At 52.8% G+C, this 17586-nt stretch overlaps 6 protein-coding genes across 6 annotated transcripts; 5 read left to right on the top strand and 1 right to left on the bottom strand.

Annotated features, from left to right (window-relative positions):
• Positions 1-284: 284 nt before the first annotated feature.
• SAPIO_CDS10597 (uncharacterized protein) lies at positions 285-4519 on the top strand (the record flags this gene model as incomplete). Its single annotated transcript, XM_016784162.1, has 2 exons — positions 285-3384; positions 3486-4519. 2 exons carry the CDS (start codon positions 285-287, stop codon positions 4517-4519), a joined length of 4134 nt encoding a protein of 1377 aa, XP_016638402.1.
• A 1139-nt stretch (positions 4520-5658) lies between these two features.
• On the top strand, positions 5659-6532 carry SAPIO_CDS10598 (uncharacterized protein; the record flags this gene model as incomplete). The annotated part of the gene is made up of 4 exons (XM_016784163.1): positions 5659-5679; positions 5793-5880; positions 5969-6258; positions 6380-6532. The coding sequence occupies 4 exons, from the start codon at positions 5659-5661 to the stop codon at positions 6530-6532; spliced, it is 552 nt and encodes a 183-aa protein (XP_016638403.1).
• A 1068-nt stretch (positions 6533-7600) lies between these two features.
• SAPIO_CDS10599 (uncharacterized protein) lies at positions 7601-9194 on the top strand (the record flags this gene model as incomplete). The annotated part of the gene is made up of 5 exons (XM_016784164.1): positions 7601-7799; positions 7922-7953; positions 8047-8325; positions 8418-9085; positions 9167-9194. 5 exons carry the CDS (start codon positions 7601-7603, stop codon positions 9192-9194), a joined length of 1206 nt encoding a protein of 401 aa, XP_016638404.1.
• Positions 9195-10101: 907 nt separating this feature from the next.
• SAPIO_CDS10600 (Threonine dehydratase catabolic) lies at positions 10102-11485 on the top strand (the record flags this gene model as incomplete). Its single annotated transcript, XM_016784165.1, has 3 exons — positions 10102-10681; positions 10808-10956; positions 11042-11485. The coding sequence occupies 3 exons, from the start codon at positions 10102-10104 to the stop codon at positions 11483-11485; spliced, it is 1173 nt and encodes a 390-aa protein (XP_016638405.1).
• A 205-nt stretch (positions 11486-11690) lies between these two features.
• SAPIO_CDS10601 (Major facilitator superfamily transporter multidrug resistance) lies at positions 11691-13732 on the bottom strand (the record flags this gene model as incomplete). The annotated part of the gene is made up of 4 exons (XM_016784166.1): positions 11691-11960; positions 12058-13010; positions 13074-13151; positions 13231-13732. 4 exons carry the CDS (start codon positions 13730-13732, stop codon positions 11691-11693), a joined length of 1803 nt encoding a protein of 600 aa, XP_016638406.1.
• Positions 13733-15731: 1999 nt separating this feature from the next.
• On the top strand, positions 15732-17172 carry SAPIO_CDS10602 (putative gamma-glutamyl phosphate reductase; the record flags this gene model as incomplete). Its single annotated transcript, XM_016784167.1, has 2 exons — positions 15732-16032; positions 16127-17172. 2 exons carry the CDS (start codon positions 15732-15734, stop codon positions 17170-17172), a joined length of 1347 nt encoding a protein of 448 aa, XP_016638407.1.
• Between the last annotated feature and the right edge of the window lie 414 nt (positions 17173-17586).

The raw sequence follows: 17586 nt of genomic DNA on the forward strand, positions 1-17586 counted from the left end.
CGGGTGCTAGAATGAGATAGCGTTCTCCCACGCGCATAGTGTTCGATCGTACGTTCTGTCGATTTTCACCAGCTTTGGTTCACGGTCTCCTTAACACGTCTCGTCGCTCTCACGCGGGGGTTGTGGACACTTACGTTCGTCGAGCACTGATCAACCTTGTCCAACCACACTATACCGGCCAGTGATCCGAGCTCTTTCACACGCTTTGGTTATTTGATGAGGGGTTTTCCGGGGTGGTGAATCTGGCAGACGCCTGTAGCCGGCCACAATCTTGCACCTTCAACATGGCCATGTGGGAAACCGAGGATGAGTACAGCGGCCCAACCGCTGCTGCTTCCCTTCCGACGCCACAAGATACCCCGTATCGAACGCCCTCCCGCCGGAGTTCGAGGAGATCGCGAAGATCCGCAACGCCGCCGGGGCAAGGATCATCCCCACCGCCCATTCCGTCAAGTGACCGCATCGATAAGAGGTCATCTAAGGATATCTCGACAGATGAGACCATAAGCATCCTGGATCCTCGCCGTTTTACGCCAACCCTTCATGCCAACCTAGTCGCCGAGATCTTGTCACTGCGCAGAGACCAGGAGGAAAAGACGAAGTTTATCGAGGACCTCGAGACATCACTGCAAGCGGCACGAGAAGAACAAGAGTCCCTCCAAGAAAACGTCACAAATACGACCAAGGAGAATAGGTCATTAAAACGTCAACTAACCCTTCTAGAAGGCGGAACGTCCTCAGCCTTGGGGGAGTTAGCACGAGAGCGAGATGAAGCAATCGATTCGGTGACAGAAACTAAGAAGCGGCTCGAAGCGGCGCAGAAGAAGGTGCGAGCCCAGGAAGAGGATTCCGAAAGGGTTCACAAGCAGTGGGCGAACGAAAAGGACGCCTGGGAAGAGGAAAAGCGTAAATATGAGCGTCGGGTCCACGTTGCTGAGAGCCGTTTGAAGGTCGTCCTTGATGAGGTGGCAGCCTACCAAGCCGCTCACGCAAATGGCTTACAAAACGGCATAGAGAGCGAGGCCGAGGATATGCCCAAGGATAACGATGCTGCCAGCGTCAGGACGATGAGCATGACGAACAGTATCCGTTTCTCAGTGCTCAGTGGTCCCAACGCCGCGAAGCTTAACGGTCATTCTCTCGCTGACGAGCTTAATTTCGATGGCGACGATGACTGGCAGACGGACAATGACGGCAGGGAAAGCGTGCTCTCTAACCACAATCACGTTCGGAACATGAGTAGGGATAGTGTTATGTCTCGTATGCACAGGCGCAATCAAAGCATGGAGAGCCTCAGGCGGCCTGGAAGCGTCGCTCGTGGCAGACTCTTTGTCAACCAGTCTGTCTTAGAGATTTTGGAGGACGGCATCGGCGAGGATGACGAGACAGCCGAGTCACAGCCACCTAAACCGACGTATACCGACACCGGTATTCAGTACTCGCCTCCACCCTCGCCAAAGCTACAACCCTCCAAGCCGTCTACCCCGGAGCCTGTTGCACGCTTCGAGAAGGCTCAGGATTGGGATAGTCCGTCAGGTCGTGGCTCTCCTCGCGGTGACAATGAAATCGAGGCAAACCAGAGGAGGAAGCGAGTACACCACGGCCGTCCTTTGAGTATTGATCCAATGAAGAGCCATGTTCACCAGATGGTCTCGGCCGGGTCCCAGACGATTGAGGGGCCCCTGAGTCCGCCTAAGACTCCGAAGTCACCGTTCCGATCAATTACTCCGCCGCCAGTTGTGGCACAGCCTACCCCACTGCCCGTGCCCATGGTATCATCTTCGACTCAGACTGACCCGCCACCACTCCCACGACCTGACACCTTCCCTATGCCTCAGCTATCGATTCCTAGCATCAGCATCGTCCCTCCCACCAGTCGCCCGACCACGCCGCGGGAACCTCGTTTGCCCCAATACTTCAAGGATTTCGGCTGCCAGGTGAACATGACGAAGACGGTGGAGGTGTCATCGATTGCGGTACAGACGGAAGAGATTCGAATCGACCAGCGTCTTGCCCAACTCCCCGAGCATCTGCGTCCTTCGGCCATCACCTCGCGGCCCCCCACACCGGCCAGCCCAATGGAGGACGGGCGGCAATTCACCCCTATTCCTGGCAACCTGCCACCTAGGAACCCTAGGCGCCTATTAAGCAGGACAAGTGTGCCAGAGATCCCGTCCTCACCCCCGCCTCAAATCCCGACCGGTCCAGAGGAGACTCATGATGCTTATCCCGGCAATAACGACGATGGCCCCCTGTCCAGCCAGAAGGCCCCAGTCAAGCGACCTCACCGAATCAGCAGCCTCTTCGCAGGATTCGATGGTGGCAGCTCTGACGAAGCTGATGAATTCGCAGAGGCCGATGTTAGCGACTCGGAATTCCGAACCGCCTTATCCGCCCCTCGACCAAAGGGGGCCACCAGCGCTGCGCCTAGGACTTCTAAACGAAATTCTTCCGGAACTTCCAGTTCCATGTCTCCCGAACAGTTCATGTCGTCACGCCGCAATTCTAGTAGGAGTTCGGTAAGGCCTCTAGGCAGCGCGGAGATATATAGTAGCTATAGTCTTCCTGAGGGACGTGAACCACTCTCTAGGCGACCATCATTGAAGCGCTCTCTTCGGTCTTACGAAAAGACGGCGGTGATTGGAACCGCCAGCAAGGTCAACATCATGCGCAGGGCAGCTATGATCCAAAGCGGAATTGCTACCCATCAAGGACGAGCTCGAACCCCGAGCTTCACCGACGCTCGTGACCCGCCATTCCCTATTCCCACGAGGGCTAGCTCCCGACGACCACCAATTAGCGCCAGCGCGCCAAGTGATGGCCAACGAAGCCCCACGCGATCTGGTGAAAGCTGGCATCGACGAGGTAGCAGTCGGAGCCACTACCGTGCCAACAGCATCCGCAAGGTTCGTTCTGCGGCAGCAATTCCTGTCAAGCCAAGGTATAGGAGACATGGCAGCAGATCACCGCCACCGCTCTTCCATGAACCCATTGACCCCCCTGAGAGTCCAAGCCTCCCTCCACTTCCATCCAACGATATCACCACCCCTCGAAACAGGGCGGGTAGTGGAACGAGGTACAGGGTTCATCAGTCCCAGCCGTCCACCAACACAGCCTTCACTAGTTACACGGACTATGCAGCCTCCACCTCTCAAAGCACTGGCGTTGTTGACGCCATCGCTCAGACGATGGTTGGTGAGTGGATGTTCAAGTACGTGCGAAGGAGAAAGTCTTTTGGCGTTCCAGAAGCGAGCAATAGGGATGAGACAAGCAACGACCGGCATAAGCGGTGGGTATGGCTAGCGCCCTATGAGCGCGCTATCCTATGGAGTAGCAAGCAGCCTTCCAGCAACAGCACACTCATGGGCAAGTCGGGCCGCAAATGTAAGTTTTTTCTTCCCTTTCTTTTTTTTATTTTTTTATTTTTTTAGTTATCCGATATGAGCGATCAAAGTTCGGGAAAGCTAACTGTAAACTTTTGACAGTCACAATTCAATCTGTGCTCGATGTCAAGGATGATAACCCAAGCCCGAAGGGTAATCCAACTCTGTTTAACCGATCAATCCTCATCCTGACCCCGCAACGGGCACTTAAATTCACGGCGGTGTCAGCTGAGCGACATTACATCTGGTTGACGGCATTATCCTTCCTTGCGCATTCGTCGCAGGCCATCCCTGAAATAGTGGCGGTTCAGCCACCGAAACCTATCCCAGACTTTGAATTACCACGGCCTAAACCAAGGCGGCCAGGAATCCGTGACTCCATTCGGCTCACTAAGAGCAAGGCCGCCTTCAGTAAAGCTGGCCCTCCGAGCGTACCTAGTATTCCTGACGAACCGCCACCGTCGCAAATAGGGGACATATCGACGTATAGGAACCCCGACGCTTTCCCGCCCCTTCCCGGCAACCACCAACGTGATGGCTCCCGTGAAGCCGCCGAGCCTCCCTACATCCCAAGATTCCATGAGCGGAATTTCCAGGATAGAGGTATCCAAGAACGAGCTAACAACGTCATGGTCCATGGCCGCAAGCGAAGCAATACAGGTGGCCATGTTCCACCACCATTGTCCTTCCGGGGGTTTTCGGGCCCTGCCGGAAGCGGTTCCTATCAGCATACCGCAACGAATAGCGTAGCGGGGGCCAGCATTGGTACTGCCGGTTCGTCGGATATCTACCAGTCTCAAGCCTCGAGCACCGGAACGTGGGCCATGAGCAACACGGCGTCTCAGCGGACATCGGAAGCATCCTCTCGCCCAAGCAATTTTTTCGATGCGATCGGAACCGTCCGGATGGAGGCATTTATCAGTCCACTTGCGTTCCCAAGACTGGACGGTTACCCTGATGAGCTAGACGAATTCCAAAACTTCGCGAGGAGAAGAAGCAAAGAACTTCGGAGGCGCAATAGCCGCAATCGAAATCGTGACAGCTACCATTCACGCGGTACGCGAGCCACGGACGACTGGAGTAGAAATGGAGAGGATGACTTCTTTTCTCGAGATGATCCATTCAAAGGCTTTTGAAACGAATATATTCTGGGAGGTATAGCACAGACAAAACAGATTCTGGGAAATACCTTTGACCTTCCCGCTATTCTCTCTCATTCTTCCAATCATTCTTGCTCTTTTTTTTTTTCTCTTCACTTCGGCGGGTTTATTTCTAGAGCCTGGAGTTTTGGGGGGCAAGACTTGTTGACCTATGCTTTTTCTTATCTCTATCTGCCTGACATGGATGTCTCTTTCTTTCTCCGTCTTGGGAGCATCTTGCCCCAAGTCTGTACCATTTATTCAGCTGGCCTGGTTGTGCGGGAGGTACCGCAACGGCCGAAATACCCGGCGTTCTTTTGTTTATCTTTTCCTATTCATTGTATTTATATTCAGCGCGCGAGGGAAAGAGTACTCGACCTCATCTGATGTTGAATCGGATGGGAGTCGACTACAGTTCATGGTTCAACTGGACGACGAGACTTCTTTTGTAAGACGGGAAATTACAACTTCGGGACAGAAAAACAAAAATGGCCACTCTTTTCCTTCGGGCAACCAGTGCCCATGAGTGGCCTAGAAATAGTAGATAGGAAAATATACCAAAGATCAAATGAACATTGGTTGAAGGCTTCCCATTCTCTGTGGTTGAACGGGAGAACATTTACTTCCCAAGATCTCTCTTAGGCTGGAAAATCCCCGGGTAAACTAGATCAAGGTACTCAGTAAATTTAATCTTGCGCCCTCCGATAGGTACAGATGTACAGTGGCATGGTCAGTGGAGAGACCTCCAATTTCTGCCTTTACCTTGATGTTGCAATCCGCAGCCTAACCTGCGACTGCGGCCTTGCCTCCACCACTAAGCCACTGACAAACCGAACAAACACCTAGGCAGAGACAAAGTTCTACTTACTCCCTCCAGACGCCGGAACAGATCGAATCCCATTCTCCCACTCCTTCCGTTTAGACTTCTATCAGCAACACACAGGCGAGGGTTACACCTACCATTCTACACGACCCAGCTCGCCTTTCCAGCTATTACCCCTCCATCGCCAACTCCCCCTCCCCCATTCGCAAACAGTGACGATCTTCCGCCTTCCAGCCCCCTTTCCCTTTCGACTCCTTTTCGCTTCTCCCGCCGAGAGTTCCTGGCTCGTTAACTAGGTTGAAACACCACAATCATGCTTAAAATATGGTCCATGGTGCGTCATCGTCCCTCCCACGTGCTGGTCTCTCACACAGCGTCTCGTGAGCAGGGTCCAGATGGAAATCGCAGTTATACTAGAATTCATACTGACATGCCGCGTGCATATAGAAAAAAGAGCAACAGAAGGCGGAAAATGCTGAAGGCGCGGCGGGAAAGAAGAAGAAGGTGACAGCAGCTCAACTTCGAGTGCAGAAGGGTATGCCTAATCCCGGCTATTCCTCGCCCTTCGCCATCCCCTCTATATCGATCATCTGGCTAACACTAGGCTCTCATGTTTTCGCCAGACCTCTCGGAGCTGTCCCTTGGATCGACCATGAAGACCGAGTTCCCCGACCCAGACGACATCCTCAACTTTATCCTTACGATAGAGCCTGACGAGGGCATGTACCGAGGCGGCACCTTTACATTTACGTTTGCTATCAACCAGAACTTCCCGCACGAGCCTCCCAAGGTGCGATGCCGCGAAAAGATCTACCACCCAAATATTGATCTCGAGGGCAAGGTGTGCCTCAACATTCTGCGAGAAGACTGGAAGCCTGTTCTCAATCTCAATGCGGTTATTGTAGGACTGCAGGTACGTTGCTGATCCAGAGCTTGGGGGGTGGGGGGGAGGCGAAGTGAACTCGTCCCGAGTCCCAATCCTTGAAAATATGGCATCTTTGCTAATCATGTTCTACGTCTCCTCTGTTTAATAGTTTTTGTTCCTCGAACCCAACGCATCCGATCCACTGAACAAGGAGGCCGCCGACGACTTGAGGCAGACAAGGGAAATGTTCAAGCGAAACGTGAGAACATCGATGAATGGAGGATCTGTTAAGGGTACCACCTACGACCGGGTACTAAAATAAACACCTCTTTGTCGGGGCGCGGCATTTGGTCCCTACCCAGACAACCATGGACTTCAAAGGTGTGGTATCTGTGGGCCAACCTTTGGGTGTAGACATCGCCTCATACCTGGTGAATTCTCCTGTATTTACGAATCTCCCCGATGCATCCAGGAAGATAGAGGCATGACGTGTAGGCGACACACCAGAACAAGAGAGACAGAGCAAGAGAGACACAGGGAGCTAGTAGTGACCCATAGATGGTGTTTCCATGTCGTTCCATGTCGTTGCAAGAGGAGGACGAACGTTGGCATTTGCTTACGAAGTACGGAATGGTTGGGCATCGAGCGAGGCGGCAATCTGGTATTTTCTTTTGACTCTTTCATTTTCTTTTGCGTCCGGACCTCGATCGGCGCGTCCAATATACAGAGCCTTGAGGCTCCTCCCTTTACAAGGAAATGTGTGACGTCGTAGTCCTAGCCCCTTGCATGAGTCAGAGATCGTCTCGGAGCGTGAGAATGTAAAGTCCGAACAACGGCAGCAAGGCCAACGTGCTGTTTGCCCCCGTTCCGGACTAGGAGCTGCGAGGACTTTGATCGTAGCTTCTGCTTATCTAATTAATTTTAAGATCAACTCATTATTTCCCACCATCGTGTGGCTCCACGCCTTTTTGGTCCTACAGACCAATAAGCGGCAGGGATTTCATTGGTTGCCAGGTCTGTGATTGGTTCAAACTGTTACTCCATCCAACAAGCTCCCCCCACAATTTGAGTGGGATTTGGCGTTGGCGTTGCCAGGCGAGGCCAACAAGCCCCCGAAGTCGGTGAGTCGGTTCGACTCACAGCCCAAAATATCGAAAAATTTGACCGGAAAAAAGAAGGGAAATAATAGCTACCGTGGATATTCAAAGTACCTAAATAGTCACCCATTTTCCTTCCTCACCATCCCCAGGCCCACCCGCCAAATCGTGCATCATCATCTCCCCTCAACCATTTTCTTCTTCTTCTTGAACCTTCCTCAATCACTCTTCCAATCCCCAATTCCATCTCCCACTTCCTCTCTTCCTCCTCCCCATCCTCCACATCAGACACAATGGCCTCCCGAACCTTTTCCCGGGCTCTTCGCTCGCAATTGATTCGCCAATTGGCCTCGCCCGCCGTCCAGCAGCGAACCATCGCTGCCGCGGGTCGGAGCTTGGCCCGTCAGGCTCGCCCTGCCATGGTCGGCCCTGCTCAGCAGGTCCGCGGCATGAAGACGATTGACTTTGCCGGATCGAAGGAAGACGTCTATGGTGCGTAATGAATGAACCTTTAGATCGATAGGCTTTCGAAGCTCGTCTCGGCATTTCGCTTTTTTCCTTCGTTTTATGTGCCTCGGTTGCTTGAACTAACTTTTCTTGCCTCTTTCCTCCAGAGCGTGCCGACTGGCCCCAGGAGAAGCTTCTCGTGAGTTATCATCCCTATCTCAAGCTGTCAACGCATTCCTTCTTGACACGTTAGCTTCGGTTCAATTGCTCTAACAAGTTGCGTCGGTAATAGGACTACTTCAAGAACGATACCCTCGCCCTCATCGGCTACGGTTCTCAGGGTCACGGCCAGGGCCTCAACCTCCGTGACAACGGTCTCAATGTCATCATTGGTGTCCGCAAGGATGGAAAGTCCTGGAAGGACGCCATCCAGGATGGCTGGGTTCCCGGCAAGAACCTCTTCGAGGTCGACGAGGCCATCTCTCGCGGTTCCATCATCATGAACCTTCTCAGCGATGCCGCTCAGTCCGAGACCTGGGCTCACATCAAGCCCCAGCTCACCAAGGGCAAGGTAAGCCTTCATTTCTTCTCGCTCCTTTACCGCTAGCCGAAACGGACAATCTTGGCGAAGAAGTTGGGCTAATCATTATCTATTTTCCCCAGACCCTCTACTTCTCCCACGGTTTCTCTCCCGTCTTCAAGGAGCGCACCAAGGTTGAGCCCCCCACGGACATCGATGTCATCCTCGTTGCCCCCAAGGGCTCCGGCCGTACCGTCCGCTCTCTCTTCCGTGAGGGCCGTGGTATCAACTCTTCCTTCGCCGTCTTCCAGGACGTGACCGGCAAGGCTGAGGAGAAGGCTATTGCCCTCGGTGTTGCCATCGGCAGCGGTTACCTCTACAAGACCACCTTCGAGAAGGAGGTCTACTCCGACCTCTACGGTGAGCGTGGCTGCCTCATGGGTGGTATTCACGGTATGTTCCTCGCCCAGTACGAGGTTCTCCGTGAGCGCGGCCACAGCCCCAGCGAGGCCTTCAACGAGACTGTTGAGGAGGCCACTCAGAGCTTGTACCCCCTCATCGGTGCCAACGGCATGGACTGGATGTACGAGGCCTGCTCCACCACCGCCCGCCGTGGTGCCATCGACTGGACCCCCCGCTTCAAGGATGCCCTCAAGCCCGTCTTCAACGACCTCTACGATTCCGTCAAGAACGGTACCGAGACCCAGAGGTCGCTCGACTACAACAGCCAGCCTGACTACAGGCAGAAGTATGAGGCCGAGATGGAGGAGATCCGCAACATGGAGATCTGGAGGGCGGGCAAGGCCGTCAGGTAAGAATTATCCTTCTTGAGATGCCAGTTTGTGTTATGCCTTGTGGGGAATGCTATTACTAACTTTTTTCCCCCCACTAGGGCCCTCCGTCCCGAGAACCAGAAATAAGCTGGTGATAGTTGAGTGAGCGCGTTGGGAGTTGTGTTCGTCTGGGGCGCAAGGACTGTCTGTTTGGCCGTGGTTTAGGGCCTTCGATATCCCAGCAGTCTTTTGTATACTTACTAAATATCCGGGTTGAACAGTAAAAAGGGAACAAAAAAGGGAGGAAGACTGTGCGGATTTGTAGAGTGCGTTGTCGGTTGGAAAAGCCTTGTTGATAAAGACTGACGATTTCTGTTTTTGTCTACGCCTGTGTTTCATTTTTCCTCGAATGTTGCTCTCATTTTGACTTCTGTCTCGTCGTGAAATATGTGTTGTGGCTGATAATACAACGGGTTCCGGTGTCGGGAGCTTTCTTTCTCTCCATTAAAGCTCTATTTTAGTCTCTCCTCCTTTCGTCGTATTTTCACTGCATTTACGATTATCCTGCATTGTCTAGTTTCGGCTGGCTAAGCTCAGTAGGTGTGTATTGAAGCGAGTCCCGCCCCAAGATGATGCAATTAGGTGCGGAGATTGTAACGTTTCGAAGTTCAACTGAGTTCCTCCCACTTAAAAAGGGCGCCTTTGACACCAGGATGAAGCAAAGCCAAGAGAAATTTATCGATGATGCCGGGCATGATGGCTCGAAATAGGAAGCTCGAAGTGTAACAGCGGCATAATAATCCACGGTTCTTCTCTTGTGTCTCCCGAAGCAAACCGATAGAAGCGCAGCTTATAAGACTCTCGTCAATCCGCCCCCCTCAACTGGTTAATTGCCATGCTCTATATCTCTCTCTGGGCAAAGAGAATCCGACCAGCGACGCCAATTGCAAGCTTCCGCCTCCCCCACTTTGATCCCGCTTCACCAACACAACTTCGACCGATCATCACCACCATCGCAACGACAACAAGATCCCATCACATGACAAATACCATCATGGCCGACCCAAAGACTAGCCCGCCACTAACGCGCGCTGCGGTGCAAGCCGCCCACGAGCTCATCAAACCCCACGTGCACCGAACCCCCGTGATCCACAGCCGGACTCTCGACGAGTTCGCGTCGCGACGGCGCACGGCCTCAGAACTCAAGGGCACGGCGTGGGAGGGCAAGAAAGAAGGGGCGAAACCGACGCTGAGGATCTGGATCAAGTGCGAGAATCTGCAGCGGATCGGGGCGTTCAAGGCGCGAGGGGCTTTCCACGCCGTGGGGAGGCTTCTCGAGGATGAGGAATGGGTGAAAGCCGGTGGTAGGGAGAAGGGCGTCGCCACGCATAGTTCGGGGAACCACGCTCAGGCTATAGCGCTGGCGGCTAGGGAACATGGGATACCCGCGCACGTGGTCATGCCGGCTATTTCGAACCCGAAGAAGGTGGAGGCGACGAAGGGGTATGGGGCGGTGGTTTATGAGAGTGGGAGTACGGCGCCGGAGAGGGAGGAGATGTTGGTGAAGGTTGTGAGTGAGACGGGGGCGAGGTTCGTGCCGCCTTATAATTACCCCGATGTAATTCTTGGTCAGGGTGGGTTTTTCTCTTTTTTTTTTTTTTTTTTTTTTTTTTTTTTTTCCAGTCTTTATTTTTCCCTTCTTTTTTCCCCTAGAGATCGCGAAGGCGAAGAGCTATGAACTGACACGTCGATTTGATTAGGAACCGTCGGCCTCGAGCTTCAGGAGCAAGCTACGCAGCTTATTGCTGAGAATGCAGCTTCTAGCCCTACTCCGACGTCCAGGAAGGCTCTCAACGCCATCATTTCTCCATGTGGCGGCGGTGGTCTTCTCTCTGGTATAGCTCTCTCTGTAAGTTATACCTCTTTTCCTTCTCACGGTTCGCATCTTGACCTATTCGAAACATAATTCTCACATAATACGTTAAAAAAACAAGTGCGAAGGCACAGGAATAACCGTCTTCGCCGCCGAACCCTCCCACGAAGGCGCCGACGACCTCGCCCGCGCCTTCAAAGCCGGTCTCAAATCCCCCATCCCCGCCGTCAAGTCCCTCACCATCGCCGACGGCCTCCGCACGCCCGTGGGCCCGATCCCGTGGTCCATCATCCGCGGCGAGCGCAACCTCGTGCGGGACGCCTTCAGCGTGACGGAGCGGGAGATTTCCAAGACGCTCAAGTTCGTGCTGGAGAGGTTGAAGGTCGTCGTGGAGCCGAGCGCCGTGGTGGGGTTGGCTGTTGTGCTGTTTAATGAGGATTTTAGGGAGTTGGCGGAGAGGCAGGGGGGCGAGGAGGGGTGGGATGTTGGGGTTGTGTTTACCGGCGGGAATTTGAGTTTGGATGCTTTGCCCGCGTTGTTGAAGATTGGGGAGGAGGAGCTATAAGGGAGGGTATCTTATATGGAGTGGTGAGGATTGGGAGGTGGCTTCGATGTTCCCTTTGAGGTCTAGACTTAGGGAAAACAACTTAGTATCTACTCTGATTAGGGTATATATAAATCTATATACTCATTGTGACCCTGCCCTTTCTATCCCATATTATTCGATCACTGCATACTCAGGGTTTCATATATGAATATCCATTAACACATTATCGCGTTCGAGTCTTGTCGAGATGGTCGTCAATCTGCTTCCTCCACTTCTGTGAGTAAGTCCTCATCATCCAAATACATATATAACTTAGAATCAAGCTAAAGATGCCTAATATAGTAAATGTCCAGCCGTTGCCAATAGCGGAGATGACAGGCTCGGCGACGATGGCGCCAACACAGCTGAGAATGTTTCGTACAAAGTTGTTGACTGCGACACCTTCCGAGCCACGTTTGGGCATAAACTCTGTGAGCGAGGTAGTCGCAACGGCCTAGGAAGTTAGTAAGATAGTTAGCGAAAGAGACTTTTTTTTTTTTTTTTTTTCTTTTCTCGGCGTGTGCCGAGAGAAAGTGGCTGGCAGAACTTACAAAGACGAGCATGGATCCCACACCAAAGAAGAATGTTCCAATAGAGGGCACTACCCAATGCAGGCCCTTCTGAATGGTCCAGCCGTACAAAATAAGAGCAAGGGGGTACATAGTCCCAGCTGTCCAGGCATTCTCGGCAAACCGTTCTTCGGGGAGATAGATGAGTCTCCCGCGAGAATCGTAGCGCTCTGCTTTACGCGCCTGGCGAATCATGATGTAGTCGATCCACCGACCGCCGAAGATGGAGGCGAGGATGTAGCCTACCGAAGCTGGGATGTAGAAGAGACCGACGATGATCATTTGGAAAGAATAAGGAGGGTTTGAGTATGCGTTTTGGATGGAGATGTTAACCACATAGAGAGAGCCAAAGGTGACGGCCGCCCAGATGACGGTTAGGAGGATGGGAGGGAACCTAAGCATGGCGATGACGCGGAAGGGGTTGAGGAATATGCGCCTCAGGAAGTCAGCGGACCTCTTTGCATGAACGCTTATAACAGAGGACGCCGTCGACTCGCGAGTCGTAGTCGGTCTCAGAGGTTGCTGGTTCTTCACTGCCAACGTTTCGGGAAGACAGAAAATGATGAGAACAAGTATAATGCCGCCGTACCCCGTCAAGAACCACATCGTCGACCTCCAACCCAAATCCTGGGAGAGCGCACCGCCGATGATGGGTCCGAGGAGAGGACCTAACAGCGGCCCGAGATAAAAGATGCCCATGGCTTTCCCTCGCTCCCTCACCTGCCAAATGTCGGCGATGGTACCGGCTCCGACGGCCTGGACCGAGGCGGAGGCACCGCCGCCTAGGAGGCGCATGACGATGAGCATGGCGATGTTTGTGCTCACGGCGCTGAGGACGGAGAAGATGACGAAGAGGGAGAAGGTGACGACGTAGATTGAGCGGCGGCCGAATTCTTCTGAGAAGGAGGACCACCAAAGGGGAAAGATTGACATGGCTTATCGCTCTAGTGTTAGTGCTCGCTTTGCCCATTCAAGAATGGGGTGAAGGGGGCTCTTACAGATCATGTACATGGCGATGGATAAGTTGGTGATGGTCTGCGTCGTATGGAATTCTTCCGACATTACACCAAGAGCAGCTAAGACACCAGCCCTGTGAGCAAGCCAGCACAAAATACCGGATCCGACAAAAAAAAAGAAAGAAAAAAAAAAACTTACGATAGAAGATGCTCGATCCAAACGGCGCAACAGCACCCGCCATCGAAACAACACCCGTGAGCATCCATTTCGTAGACCTGCTGTAATCGTAAGGCCGATCGACCTCGGGGATGACACTAAACCTGCCAAGCAGCCCTCTGCGCTTCGACCTGGGAATTACGGAGACGGGCCTCGAGTGCGTCGACGACGTCCGCGTCGGCACACGCTGATCCTCCACGTCGGAGTGGGCATGCGATTCTTCATCTTCATCGCTATCCATGTCATCGTGGGAGTCATGTTCATCATGGGACTCGTCTCCGTGGTCGTCATGCGCGTGTTCGCTCTTGACGTCGTTCACGGCTTCCCCCTCTCTGAGACTTTCGCGGCTCCGGCTCCCCATCTTCTTCGGGATGGTACTCTCGGAAGAGTGGCGGCTTCCTGCGCTGTTCTTGGAATCTGGTGCTCCCTGTTGGGTCTTTTCTCCGGCAGGCAAATTGCCCTTTTCGTCAGGCAAGTCGGCCATGTTTGTGGTGTTTCTCTATTGTAGACAGCAGCTGGGGGTAGAAGAATCAAGACACGGCACGTATTACTTCAATTGGAGGCGCGCGTGCAAGAGCTGGGGGTGGCGATAGTAAGGAGGACGCATTCCTTTGCCTTGTAGATGTAACGAGGCTATAGAACATACTATCTGGATGGACGAGCTCTAAAATAGTGATCAAGCCTGTCTGTATCTTCGTTCGAGACGACAGTCTGGCTAACGTTGAGTTAGAAAGGCGGATGTGAATCGCATATAGAGCATGTTTGTTTCCCCGAAGGATGAAAACTAGTAGGGATCAGATGGAAAATTTTGGATATCGCTATAACATGATTGGACTCGTGAATCTTTGGGTATGGTTCAAACAGGCAGTTGAAGCGGAGCGAAAAGCGGATCTTGCAAGGATGCAGGAGCGTATTCGGTCGGTGAGGGGGGAGAGAGAGAGACAAGAGAGAGACAAGAGAGACCAAAGTGTGCACGCCTGCGAAGTCGAGATAACCTCCGTTAATATTTCGTAGTTTCAAGAAGCCGAGGCTTGACTCTGGACCACTTAAACTATACACCACATAATTGGGACAATGGAAGGAGAGCGGGGCCGGGGAGGGAATCCACAATCGCCCATGGGCCATAGTTGCGCAAAAAATGCAAGAGTTGACGGCGAGCATAGCCATCACACCCTTTCCAGATCCGCTAGATGCACGGATATCCTCCAGTCACAGTGGCAATGGACGGGATCCAAGAGAAAAAGAACCTTTGAAATGTTGCAATACGAGAGTCTGGTGACGATAGGCTTTCCGTCTCTGGCCGCGCCCAGCGCCGGTTTTCGTTGAAATGTGCCGAAGTGCCGGCGATCTCGCCGGAGATCGGAACCACGAGACTCGGGAGAGGACCATATCTAGAAGGAGAGGATGAGACTTCCAGCACCGTATTCCAGGGAGGCCTTCGATCCCCAATGAAAGGCCGGATCTACTGAAGCTCGCCCGGGCATTCCCCAAACCAAACCCACAGAGAAGGAAGAAAACTGGAAAACTGGGGTGGTATTTTCGAGTCACTCATGGGCGACCCACCCACCCCCGAAGGCAAAGGGCGGTGTCTAACTCGAAGCGGTTACGATGTTAATTATCGGATCCACATCGGAGCCGATTTTGCCGAACGGTGGAGTCGCTGAATTCGGAATCATGACTAATCACATCGGCACAAATATCATGCTCCTGATAGGTCAATTTATCGCTGTCCATTGTCCAATTATGTTCTGGTACCCTATTGTGGAATCGGGTGCTTTTCACAGGAGATGGTCTTAGAAGAACCTGAGCGAAGAATTTACTTGCAAGAGGGTGGACCGTTGAGATATAACTCGAACGAGAATTCCTCCCATTTTCTCGAGTCTTCAAAGGCTTCTCCCACGCATGGCCCAGACCCGAAATTTACACTTTGACATGACATCTACCCCGGAATTGCCTGCCGATTAATACTTTGCACTTTGTTTAGGCCGTCAATTCGAATCCCCATATTTTAGCACATTTTAGGCAGTATTAATGTGGGTGCTCCAAAAAAGGATTATACTTCGTAGGCGAGAGGACCTCCAGGTAAATGTCCCTGCGGCATCGGAAGGGCTTCGTACCTTGGGTAAAGTTGGTAGCAGAGCTTTTGTACCCCACGCTGCCCCTCCATACGAAGTACCACCAGGGTACAATGGTACCATACAATTTCTACCCCTCCATGATTTGCAGGTAAATCGAATTTGATCGTATGGAATTACTCACATTGAGGTGAGAAATCAGTCTACCTGTACTATACCCTGACTTGGTTGCGTGTCTCTTTGCACTTGCCCCCTTCCTCGATCAAGTTCCTTGGTTCTCTCCAGGTCCTTTTTAAGCTAGACAGACTTGCCTAGACCCTCCTCGGGGCCCCAGCACACTTTTCAACTCTCCCGAAACGGCCCCAAGCTCCCAAAGCTCCCCCCTCCTTCCCGACGACTAATCCTACAATGTCCCTTACAAACGCCGATCCATCGCAGGCTGCCCTCGAGGCGAAGACGGCAGCTCTGACCCTAGCCACCCTCTCGGCTGAGGATCGAAACGCCGCTCTCGATGCTATCCATGCCGGGCTCCTCGCCTCCAAGGATGCCATTCTTGAGGCGAACGCGCGGGATATGGAGAAGGCTCGCGAGGCTGCCGCTGGCGGTAGCTTGTCGCAGAGCTTAGTGGCGAGGCTGGACCTAGGTAAACCGGGCAAGTTTGACGATATGTTAAAGGGCATTCGTGACGTGAAGGAGTTGGACGATCCCGGTATGATTTTACTCAGATTCCAGATTCTTCTTCACACACACCTCTTTCCCCACCCCGTTCCTCGTAGTGCTAATGAGCTCCGCATGGTATGCAGTCGGCAAGATTACCCTCCGCACGAAGCTCGACGATGGCCTCACACTCGAACGAGTAACCTGCCCCATCGGCGTCCTTCTCATCATCTTCGAGGCCCGCCCCGAAGTCATCGCCAACATTGCCTCTCTCGCCATTAAGTCAGGCAACGCCGCCATCCTCAAGGGCGGCAAGGAATCCACCGACTCCTTCGTCGCCATCTCCACCGTCATCTCCAACGCCCTCGACCAGACCAAGGTCCCCAAAGGCGCCATCCAGCTCGTCACGACCCGCGACGTCATCCCCCAGCTCCTCGCCCTCGACCAGTACATCGACCTTGTCATCCCACGAGGCGGTAACGAACTCGTTAGGTACATCAAGGATTCTACCAAGATTCCCGTCCTGGGCCACGCCGATGGACTCTGCTCTACCTATCTTGCAGAGTCGGCGGATGCCGATATGGCTGTTAAGGTCGTTGTCGATTCTAAGATTTCTTATTGCGCGGCGTGTAACGCTTTGGAAACTTTGCTTGTGAACCGCGCCGCACTCTCTACAGTTCTTCCTGCGGTTGCCAAGGGTCTCGCTGAAAAGGGCGTTACGCTGCGATGTGATGGAGAGTCGAAAGAGGCGCTTCTCAACGCTGACTCCAGTCTCGCGTCGAGCATACAGGATGTGCAGGACGCTGACTACGATACGGAATTCCTTTCGCTCACTCTCGCCGTCAAGACCGTCGGCTCCGTCGACGAGGCCATCCTTCACATCAACACTCACGGATCTCATCACACTGATGCTATCCTCACCTCGGACAAGGACGAGGCCGAGAAGTTCATGTCTAGCGTTGACTCCGCCGGTGTCTACTGGAATGCCTCGACTCGCTTCGCCGATGGTATGCGTTACGGTTTTGGCACGGAAGTTGGTATTAGCACCAACAAAATTCACTCGCGAGGCCCCGTTGGTCTCGAGGGTTTGACGATCTATAAGTACAAGATCCGGGGCGAAGGACAAGTTTCTCTTGATTATGGCGAGGGTGAGGGGAAGAGGCAGTACAAGCATGAGAGCCTTCCCCTGTAAATCTCTTGAACCGGTGTGAAACGGAAAAGAAAGGAAAGGAAAAGTGAGTTAAGTTGAAAGTTTTACAATCAATTACGTTCTTAGAATTTAAGAAGCAATAAGTTTTTGTGATGCCGGCCATTTCTCGAGTATTTATATAATATATCTCTTCATAAAACTCTGTCGCCCATTTTCTTTTTTAAGACTTTAGAAGATACTTTTCGAACTTAAGCCTCCTCCAGAAAGTAGCGTGTGCTATGCTCATGGCAATTGATCTACCTTGTCCCCCCACACGAGTCGCCATAAAATACCTGTAATAGACTTAAGGGCCGGCCTAAGCTATGCATCATCACATCTTTACGCACCGTCTGTCTTCCGACAAGAGTCGCTGCCCGCTCCTTCGTAGCATTGATCTGCCCTACAACGTTGCCTTGG

The sequence above is a fragment of the Scedosporium apiospermum genome (genome assembly GCF_000732125.1).
Source record: "Scedosporium apiospermum strain IHEM 14462 chromosome Unknown SEQ_SAPIO_0176, whole genome shotgun sequence".
Classification (NCBI taxonomy): Eukaryota; Fungi; Ascomycota; class Sordariomycetes; order Microascales; family Microascaceae; genus Scedosporium; species Scedosporium apiospermum.